General features: G+C 43.6%; 2 protein-coding genes across 2 annotated transcripts; both read left to right on the plus strand.

The window, feature by feature from the left end:
- Nucleotides 1-1,507: 1,507 nt before the first annotated feature.
- On the plus strand, nucleotides 1,508-2,949 carry LOC140757105 (uncharacterized). The gene has a single exon (XM_073092638.1). The coding sequence runs from the start codon at nucleotides 1,508-1,510 to the stop codon at nucleotides 2,894-2,896; it is 1,389 nt and encodes a 462-aa protein (XP_072948739.1). The 3' UTR covers nucleotides 2,897-2,949.
- A 2,147-nt stretch (nucleotides 2,950-5,096) lies between these two features.
- LOC140757106 (uncharacterized) lies at nucleotides 5,097-6,471 on the plus strand (the record flags this gene model as incomplete). The annotated part of the gene is made up of 1 exon (XM_073092639.1): nucleotides 5,097-6,471. A coding segment is annotated over exon 1 (1,375 nt), but the record flags the coding sequence as incomplete, so codon positions are not given.
- Nucleotides 6,472-11,052: the final 4,581 nt, after the last annotated feature.

The following is an 11,052-nucleotide window of genomic DNA, read 5'->3' on the forward strand; positions in this document are numbered from 1 at the left end:
CTTTGTAAGCAATTATCTCCGTTGTCCGTTATCGCATCTCAAAACTTTTGGTGTCCACGGATTCCTCTCGACTAGACCTTTCGGTACATACCGCAATCGTTTCCGTCTGAATAATAGTTTTTATAAAAATTCAAATCTTAGTTTTTACACTTTTCACTTTCAGTTTTTCGCCTATTTCTTGGCCCCCCCTCGTTAGATTTCTTCGATTCATACTTCAATAGCTTCGTTTCAATTAGACCTATCCGTAGACACCGCTCACGCCTTTCTCCGATACCCGGTTCTCCCGGAATTTCGGTTTTAAACCGGGAAAATCCAAAAAGTTTTGGCCGCTTATATATTTATTATATACCTTATATACCTAACTAAAACTATATAAAACACTAATTCATACTTACCTCCGTCGATCCGCATTCGAAGAACCGCCTTTTCTGGAACAAAAATAGAAAGTTGGAATTGACCTTGTATAGCGAGGTATAGTGGTTAAGTCCCTCACCGCCATACTAACCATACTCACTCGATCTTTGTAAGCAATTATCTCCGTTGTCCGTTATCGCATCTCAAAACTTTTGGTGTCCACGGATTCCTCTCGACTAGACCTTTCGGTACATACCGCAATCGTTTCCGTCTGAATAATAGTTTTTATAAAAATTCAAATCTTAGTTTTTACACTTTTCACTTTCAGTTTTTCGCCTATTTCTTGGCCCCCCCTCGTTAGATTTCTTCGATTCATACTTCAATAGCTTCGTTTCAATTAGACCTATCCGTAGACACCGCTCACGCCTTTCTCCGATACCCGGTTCTCCCGGAATTTCGGTTTTAAACCGGGAAAATCCAAAAAGTTTTGGCCGCTTATATATTTATTATATACCTTATATACCTAACTAAAACTATATAAAACACTAATTCATACTTACCTCCGTCGATCCGCATTCGAAGAACCGCCTTTTCTGGAACAAAAATAGAAAGTTGGAATTGACCTTGTATAGCGAGGTATAGTGGTTAAGTCCCTCACCGCCATACTAACCATACTCACTCGATCTTTGTAAGCAATTATCTCCGTTGTCCGTTATCGCATCTCAAAACTTTTGGTGTCCACGGATTCCTCTCGACTAGACCTTTCGGTACATACCGCAATCGTTTCCGTCTGAATAATAGTTTTTATAAAAATTCAAATCTTAGTTTTTACACTTTTCACTTTCAGTTTTTCGCCTATTTCTTGGCCCCCCCTCGTTAGATTTCTTCGATTCATACTTCAATAGCTTCGTTTCAATTAGACCTATCCGTAGACACCGCTCACGCCTTTCTCCGATACCCGGTTCTCCCGGAATTTCGGTTTTAAACCGGGAAAATCCAAAAAGTTTGCCCGCCCACCCACCCTCAATTCGTTCACTTACGTGGACTGGTCGATTGTGAGACCAAAATTTTTTACATTCTCCGAACAAAATTTTATTTCATTTGATCCATCTTTGTATACATTTTGCAAACCCAGTCACTTTAAATTAATACAATGCTCGGACAAACCACCCCCGACCCCGACCCCAAAAACCAACAAAATACAAAGAATCCGTCCATACCACATGACCAGGTATCCAGCCGGTCGAGCTTTGGGGAATTTGGGGCTCGGTCCTCGATGTCACCGCCCGCGCCGCGAGGGACCTCGAGTCAGCCTGTAGGGCAATCTAAGACTAAAGTGCAACCAACTCAGGTCCCACGAGGGGCAGCGGCGGGGGCTTCGCCGACCGACACTCCAAAGTCCCCGAAGAAATACATAAATAGGATGACAGAGGCAAAGGCATGTCTTATGAAAGCCAAACTTCATCTCGGAAATAGTCGTAATCTTAAGACAGAAATTAAAACCGGAGTTACGGAGGCTGTTGACAGACTCTATGCTCTCGTCAAGGAAGCTGAAGAAGACAGGGCTGGTAAAAGTATAAATAATGAGAAAGAAGTAGAAGTAATGACTCACCCCAGCGAAGTAATTCAGAAATTGGAAGAGCATGCTAAGTTATTGCAGAGGAATAGCTTAGACATAGAAAGACTTACGACGGCACTGAAAAACGAGCAAGAGTCTCGTGACAATGGAATGACATACGCGAGTGTAGTAGCTGGCTCTTCGAATACTAAACCCGCGGAGACCGCATGCATGCATTCCATTGTCGTGGCCTCCAAAAATGATCAGGAGACAGGGGATCAGGTGTTTGAGAGATTAAGGAAGGTGGTCAATGCAAGGGAAGAGGGAACGAGGATCGACAGGATTCGAAAAGTTAGGGACCGGAAGATAATCATAGGATGTAGAAATGAAGAGGAAATGAGGAAAGTTAAGGAACGGATAGGAGCAAAGGAAAATAACCTTAGCGTCGAGGACATTAAGAGTAAGGATCCGCTGATTATCCTCTACGGCGTCCTTAACAGCAACACAGACGAGGACATACTGAAGGCCATCAGGGTGCAAAATAAACACCTCTTAAAGGAAGTGGCCGGGGACGACGACCGCATCGAAATTCGATACAGGCGCCGCGCGAGAAACCCCCTCACTTCGCACGTAGTGGCAAAGGTGTCGCCGAAAATCTGGCAAAGCCTAACGAACGCGGGAGCCGTTCACGTCGACATGCAGCGGATAAGGGTCGCCGACCAGTCCCCCCTGGTGCAATGCTCGCGTTGCCTGGGGTACGGACATGGGAAGCGTTTCTGCACCGAGGCAGTCGACGTGTGCAGTCATTGCGGCGGAGAGCATCTGAGGTCGGATTGCCCGGAAGAACTCCTGGTCGCACCCCCCAGCTGCATCAATTGTGCAAAGGCAAAAATGGGTAGAGGTGAGCACAACGCCTTTAGCAATGACTGCCCGGTGAGGCGCAAGTGGGACTCGCTTGCGAGATCCACTGTGGCGTATTGCTAAGGGCGTCCTTTGCAAAATAATACAAGCAAACCTCATGAGGAAACAACTTGCCACTGACGAATGCTTCATCGAAGCCGGGAGGCGAAAGGCTGCAGCTGTTCTCCTGCAGGAACCCTATGTGGGAGCTATTGGGAAGCTCAAGACGTATCCGGGTACAAGAATCTACCAGAGCACTCAACAAGGAGAAGGGGTGGTGAAAGCCGCAATCGCAGTTCTCGATCCGTCGCTGGACGTAATTCAACACCCGGAACTCACCACGAACAACATCTCAGTGGTGGAACTCCGCACTAGTGCCTGGCAGGTTACTTTGGTCTCGATTTACTTCGAAGGCGACAAACCTTTAGACCCGTGCCTGGAACATCTTCAAACAATAGCCCGGAAGATTGGGCCGAGGAGGCTTGTAGTGGGAGGAGACGCTAACGCCTGGAGCACCTGGTGGGGAAGTGTGAAGACCAAACCTCGGGGGATAGAATTGTTATCTGCATTAAATGAACTAGGACTCCATATATTAAACAACAACAACTCTATCCCAACATTCGACACTATTAGGGGAGACCGGCGATACACCAGTAATGTCGATATCACGGCATGCTCGGAGGATATGCTCGCTCTGGTTCAAGACTGGGCTGTAGTAGAGAGCCTGACGAGCTCGGATCACAATAGCATCATATTCAACTTACAATTACATAAATCATCAGGAACTCACATCACACGCACTACACGGCTCTACAACACCAAAAAAGCAAATTGGGAACAATTTCATTTGAAACTGAACCAATTAATGATAGAAAATCATCTTACACCAGTGGATGTAGAGCACATACACAACACACAAAACATAGAGACTGCAATACACACATACACACACGCACTAACACAGGCATGCACACACTCTATACCTATCAAGAAACACACACAAAAACTTACCTTGCCGTGGTGGTCCGAGGATCTCGCTAGGCTCAAGCAAGAGGTCAGAACCATGAGAAGACGTATCCGATGCGCCGCGCCGGTCCGGAGAGAGAGAGTTGTCCGGGAGTACCTGGAAAAGAAAACACAGTATGAAAATGAAGCTAGTAGTGCAAGAATAAAGAGCTGGAAGGACTTTTGTGGGAAGCAAGATAGGGAGGGGGTTTGGGACGGAATATACAGGGTAATAGGAAGGACCAGGAGCAGGGAGGAAGATGTTCCGCTTCGGGTTGATGGGATCGAATTGAACGCAGAAGGTTCCGTAAAGGCTCTAGCAGAGACCTTTTACCCGGAAGACCTCTCAGATAGCGACAATTCCGAACACCGCGACATAAGGAGGAGAGCAGAAATGGTGAATAAAGGGCAACAAGGCGGTCCTTGCGATCCACCCTTTACACGGATCGAGCTCGATGTCGCGGTGAAATCCTTCAACCCGAAAAAAGCACCTGGAGCCGACGGAATTACGGCTGATATATGTATGGAAGCCATAAAACAAGACCCGGCTTACTTCTTGGCAGTGCTCAACAAGTGCCTAGAGCATGGACACTTCCCGGATCCATGGAAGGAAGCTACAGTGGTTGTCCTGCGAAAACCCGGGAAAGAATCCTACACCACCCCTAAGTCGTACAGGCCAATCGGACTCCTCCCGGTCCTTGGGAAGGTATTTGAGAAGATGCTGTTCGCCCGACTCAAGTTTCATTTAATACCTCGAATGAGCACCCGCCAGTTCGGATTCATGCCCCAGAGGAGCGCCGAGGACTCCCTCTATATTCTCATGCGACACATTAACGAAAAGCTCGAGGAGAAGAAGATCGTTACGTTAGTGTCATTAGATGTAGAGGGAGCCTTCGATAGCGGCTGGTGGCCGGCTATACGAGTCCGTCTGGCGGAGGAACAATGCCCCATAAACTTGAGGAGGGTAATAGACAGCTATCTCAGCGGCCGCAGAGTTAGAGTCCGATACTCAGGTGTAGAGTACGCCAAACAGACTGAAAAGGGGTGTGTGCAGGGTTCAATCGGAGGACCCATTTTGTGGAATTTGTTGTTGGACCCCCTCCTCAAAGATCTAGAGCAGAGAAGGGATTACGTGCAGGCGTTTGCAGATGACATCGTTCTTGTGTTCGATGGTGGTACCGCGCACGAGATCGAAGAGCGCGCCAATGCCGCGCTCGAGCATGTCCGGGCCTGGGGTGTCCGGAACAAACTAAAGTTTGCGCCACACAAGACTGTAGCCATGGTCATTACGCGCAAACTGAAGTATGACACCCCACGCCTGGTCATGGGCGGGGTCGACATTGGCGTATCCCAGGAAGTCAAACTGCTCGGTCTCACCATCGACAACAGGCTGACATTCAAGAGACATACTGCAAACGTTTGTAAAAAGGCCCTAAACTTTTATAAGCAACTTTCGCGTGCCGCCAAAATACACTGGGGATTGAATTCCGAAATCATCCGGATCATATATACGGCGGTGGTAGAGCCTACTATAATGTACGCTGCGAGCGCGTGGGCACCCGCGACGGAAAGGATTGGAATACGGAAGGAACTGGATTGCGTGCAGCGCGGCTTTGTACAAAAGATCATCAAGGGCTATAAAACCGTTTCCCTAAACTCGGCCCTATTACTCGCCGGGTTGCTTCCTTTAGACATTCGTGTAAGGGAAGCAGCCTCGCTTTACGAAATAAAGAAAGGCTACACCCGGCGAGTGGTAGGAGACCGAGAGGTGGAGGTACCTATCCCCTACAAAGCCGCGCCGCACCCAGCGCAGTGGAGTGCAATTACCTTTGAAATCGTGGCGGATGAAGTAGCGCTCGAGGAACATCTCGACGCGGGCCTAAACATCTTTACAGATGGAAGTAAGATTGAAGGCAAAGTAGGCGCAGCGCTATCCATCCGTCACGGTAGCGAGGAAATTGGCACACGTAAGTTGAGGCTGGAAGATTGTTGCTCCGTGTTCCAAGCGGAGTTGCTGGCGCTCGCAGAAGCTACACAGGAAACTATTAAGAGGAAACATGTGTCATGTAGCGTCTTTTGCGACTCTCGTTCCGCTCTGGAAATCGCCACTAACACCTCATCCCTCCATCCTTTGGCTATATTAATTAAGAACAACATAGCACGAATACAAAGCCAAGGCAAAACACTTAATTTGTATTGGATTAAAGCACATATAGGACTGGAGGGAAACGAAAGAGCGGACGAGTTAGCGAAGGACGCTGCACTTAAACTAAAAGTTAAATCGAAGTACGATAGATGCCCTGTGTCATTCGTGAAGCGAGCCATTCGTACGGACTCGATTCACGAATGGAACAGACGGTATCAAGAAGCAGCGCAAGGCTCTACCACTAAAGTATTTTTCCCCGACGCGGTTAAGGCATATCCCATAGTGAAAACTATAAAACTAAACAGCAAATTGGTACAGATGTTCACAGGACACGGCGGATTCTCCTCGTATTTGCATCGCTTCAAGTGCAAGGAGAGTCCGTCGTGTGTCTGTGACTCTGATGTGGAAGAAAGTGCTCTGCACATTATTACTGAATGTCCCGTGTATTCTAGATATAGGAATGATATAGAAACAGAACTAAAGATAAACATAAATAGAAATACACTTAGTAACATTTTAAAAGATAAGATAAATAGAGATAAATTTTTAGAATACTGTCAAGTGATAATAAATAAAGTTAATAACATAAATAAATAATATAAGGTCATGTAAAACTTAAATATAAATAAAATATAAAACAAGAGATACCTGATATGAAAAGAAAACAGCAGAACAGGACTCCGAACTATATTTCGGAGGACAAACAGATGTAACTTCAAAAAAAAAAAAAAAAAAAAAAAAAAAAAAAAAAAAAAAAAAAAAAAAAAAACCTAACCTAACCTAACCTAACCTAACCTAACCTAACCTAACCTAACCTAACCTAACCTAACCTAACCTAACCTAACCTAACCTAACCTAACCTAACCTAACCTAACCTAACCTAACCTAACCTAACCTAACCTAACCTAACCTAACCTAACCTAACCTAACCTAACCTAACCTAACCTAACCTAACCTAACCTAACCTAACCTAACCTAACCTAACCTAACCTAACCTAACCTAACCTAACCTAACCTAACCTAACCTAACCTAACCTAACCTAACCTAACCTAACCTAACCTAACCTAACCTAACCTAACCTAACCTAACCTAACCTAACCTAACCTAACCTAACCTAACCTAACCTAACCTAACCTAACCTAACCTAACCTAACCTAACCTAACCTAACCTAACCTAACCTAACCTAACCTAACCTAACCTAACCTAACCTAACCTAACCTAACCTAACCTAACCTAACCTAACCTAACCTAACCTAACCTAACCTAACCTAACCTAACCTAACCTAACCTAACCTAACCTAACCTAACCTAACCTAACCTAACCTAACCTAACCTAACCTAACCTAACCTAACCTAACCTAACCTAACCTAACCTAACCTAACCTAACCTAACCTAACCTAACCTAACCTAACCTAACCTAACCTAACCTAACCTAACCTAACCTAACCTAACCTAACCTAACCTAACCTAACCTAACCTAACCTAACCTAACCTAACCTAACCTAACCTAACCTAACCTAACCTAACCTAACCTAACCTAACCTAACCTAACCTAACCTAACCTAACCTAACCTAACCTAACCTAACCTAACCGATACTCTCTTCAATTTTGAAAGCCATTTTCTCCGTATTCCTTCGTCGCATCTCAACATTTTTGGTGTCCTCGGATTCGTCTCTCTCTAACCTTTCACCGGATACCTCATTTTCTTCTGTCAGATAAATATTTTTCAAATTAATCGAATTCTTAATTTTTGCACTTTTTGAAATCAGTTTTTCGCATATTTCTTGGCCCCCCCTCGTTAGATTTCTTCCATTTTTGCATTAATAGCTCCGTTGCAATAACACCTATCCGCAGACACCACTCGCGTCTCTGTAGGAGTGGTGGTTCTCCCGGAATTCCTGGTTTTATACCCGAAAAATCGGAAAGTTTGCTCGCCTATATACTATATTATATACCTTATATATCTTATAAAAACTACATAAAACAATAGATTATACTTACCTCCGTCGATCCGCATTCGTAGATCCGCCATACCTGGAACAAAAACAGAAAGCGGGAAGTGACCTTGAGTACCGAGGTGTAGTGGTTAAGTCGCTTACCGCCATACAAAGTATACTCTCTTCAATTTTGAAAGCCATTTTCTCCGTATTCCTTCGTCGCATCTCAACATTTTTGGTGTCCTCGGATTCGTCTCTCTCTAACCTTTCACCGGATACCTCATTTTCTTCTGTCAGATAAATATTTTTCAAATTAATCGAATTCTTAATTTTTGCACTTTTTGAAATCAGTTTTTCGCATATTTCTTGGCCCCCCCTCGTTAGATTTCTTCCATTTTTGCATTAATAGCTCCGTTGCAATAACACCTATCCGCAGACACCACTCGCGTCTCTGTAGGAGTGGTGGTTCTCCCGGAATTCCTGGTTTTATACCCGAAAAATCGGAAAGTTTGCTCGCCTATATACTATATTATATACCTTATATATCTTATAAAAACTACATAAAACAATAGATTATACTTACCTCCGTCGATCCGCATTCGTAGATCCGCCATACCTGGAACAAAAACAGAAAGCGGGAAGTGACCTTGAGTACCGAGGTGTAGTGGTTAAGTCGCTTACCGCCATACAAAGTATACTCTCTTCAATTTTGAAAGCCATTTTCTCCGTATTCCTTCGTCGCATCTCAACATTTTTGGTGTCCTCGGATTCGTCTCTCTCTAACCTTTCACCGGATACCTCATTTTCTTCTGTCAGATAAATATTTTTCAAATTAATCGAATTCTTAATTTTTGCACTTTTTGAAATCAGTTTTTCGCATATTTCTTGGCCCCCCCTCGTTAGATTTCTTCCATTTTTGCATTAATAGCTCCGTTGCAATAACACCTATCCGCAGACACCACTCGCGTCTCTGTAGGAGTGGTGGTTCTCCCGGAATTCCTGGTTTTATACCCGAAAAATCGGAAAGTTTGCTCGCCTATATACTATATTATATACCTTATATATCTTATAAAAACTACATAAAACAATAGATTATACTTACCTCCGTCGATCCGCATTCGTAGATCCGCCATACCTGGAACAAAAACAGAAAGCGGGAAGTGACCTTGAGTACCGAGGTGTAGTGGTTAAGTCGCTTACCGCCATACAAAGTATACTCTCTTCAATTTTGAAAGCCATTTTCTCCGTATTCCTTCGTCGCATCTCAACATTTTTGGTGTCCTCGGATTCGTCTCTCTCTAACCTTTCACCGGATACCTCATTTTCTTCTGTCAGATAAATATTTTTCAAATTAATCGAATTCTTAATTTTTGCACTTTTTGAAATCAGTTTTTCGCATATTTCTTGGCCCCCCCTCGTTAGATTTCTTCCATTTTTGCATTAATAGCTCCGTTGCAATAACACCTATCCGCAGACACCACTCGCGTCTCTGTAGGAGTGGTGGTTCTCCCGGAATTCCTGGTTTTATACCCGAAAAATCGGAAAGTTTGCTCGCCTATATACTATATTATATACCTTATATATCTTATAAAAACTACATAAAACAATAGATTATACTTACCTCCGTCGATCCGCATTCGTAGATCCGCCATACCTGGAACAAAAACAGAAAGCGGGAAGTGACCTTGAGTACCGAGGTGTAGTGGTTAAGTCGCTTACCGCCATACAAAGTATACTCTCTTCAATTTTGAAAGCCATTTTCTCCGTATTCCTTCGTCGCATCTCAACATTTTTGGTGTCCTCGGATTCGTCTCTCTCTAACCTTTCACCGGATACCTCATTTTCTTCTGTCAGATAAATATTTTTCAAATTAATCGAATTCTTAATTTTTGCACTTTTTGAAATCAGTTTTTCGCATATTTCTTGGCCCCCCCTCGTTAGATTTCTTCCATTTTTGCATTAATAGCTCCGTTGCAATAACACCTATCCGCAGACACCACTCGCGTCTCTGTAGGAGTGGTGGTTCTCCCGGAATTCCTGGTTTTATACCCGAAAAATCGGAAAGTTTGCTCGCCTATATACTATATTATATACCTTATATATCTTATAAAAACTACATAAAACAATAGATTATACTTACCTCCGTCGATCCGCATTCGTAGATCCGCCATACCTGGAACAAAAACAGAAAGCGGGAAGTGACCTTGAGTACCGAGGTGTAGTGGTTAAGTCGCTTACCGCCATACAAAGTATACTCTCTTCAATTTTGAAAGCCATTTTCTCCGTATTCCTTCGTCGCATCTCAACATTTTTGGTGTCCTCGGATTCGTCTCTCTCTAACCTTTCACCGGATACCTCATTTTCTTCTGTCAGATAAATATTTTTCAAATTAATCGAATTCTTAATTTTTGCACTTTTTGAAATCAGTTTTTCGCATATTTCTTGGCCCCCCCTCGTTAGATTTCTTCCATTTTTGCATTAATAGCTCCGTTGCAATAACACCTATCCGCAGACACCACTCGCGTCTCTGTAGGAGTGGTGGTTCTCCCGGAATTCCTGGTTTTATACCCGAAAAATCGGAAAGTTTGCTCGCCTATATACTATATTATATACCTTATATATCTTATAAAAACTACATAAAACAATAGATTATACTTACCTCCGTCGATCCGCATTCGTAGATCCGCCATACCTGGAACAAAAACAGAAAGCGGGAAGTGACCTTGAGTACCGAGGTGTAGTGGTTAAGTCGCTTACCGCCATACAAAGTATACTCTCTTCAATTTTGAAAGCCATTTTCTCCGTATTCCTTCGTCGCATCTCAACATTTTTGGTGTCCTCGGATTCGTCTCTCTCTAACCTTTCACCGGATACCTCATTTTCTTCTGTCAGATAAATATTTTTCAAATTAATCGAATTCTTAATTTTTGCACTTTTTGAAATCAGTTTTTCGCATATTTCTTGGCCCCCCCTCGTTAGATTTCTTCCATTTTTGCATTAATAGCTCCGTTGCAATAACACCTATCCGCAGACACCACTCGCGTCTCTGTAGGAGTGGTGGTTCTCCCGGAATTCCTGGTTTTATACCCGAAAAATCGGAAAGTTTGCTCGCCTATATACTATATTATATACCTTATATATCTTATAA

The sequence above is a fragment of the Epargyreus clarus genome, unplaced genomic scaffold, assembly GCF_041222505.1.
Source record: "Epargyreus clarus isolate Ecla_fem2 unplaced genomic scaffold, WU_Ecla_fem_2.2 ptg000047l, whole genome shotgun sequence".
Taxonomy (NCBI): Eukaryota; Metazoa; Arthropoda; class Insecta; order Lepidoptera; family Hesperiidae; genus Epargyreus; species Epargyreus clarus.

Excerpts from the sequence above, each read along its gene's own strand:
- LOC140757105 (XM_073092638.1), top strand. The coding sequence starts at position 1,508 with ATGCTCGGACAAACCACCCCCGACCCCGACCCCAAAAACCAACAAAAT.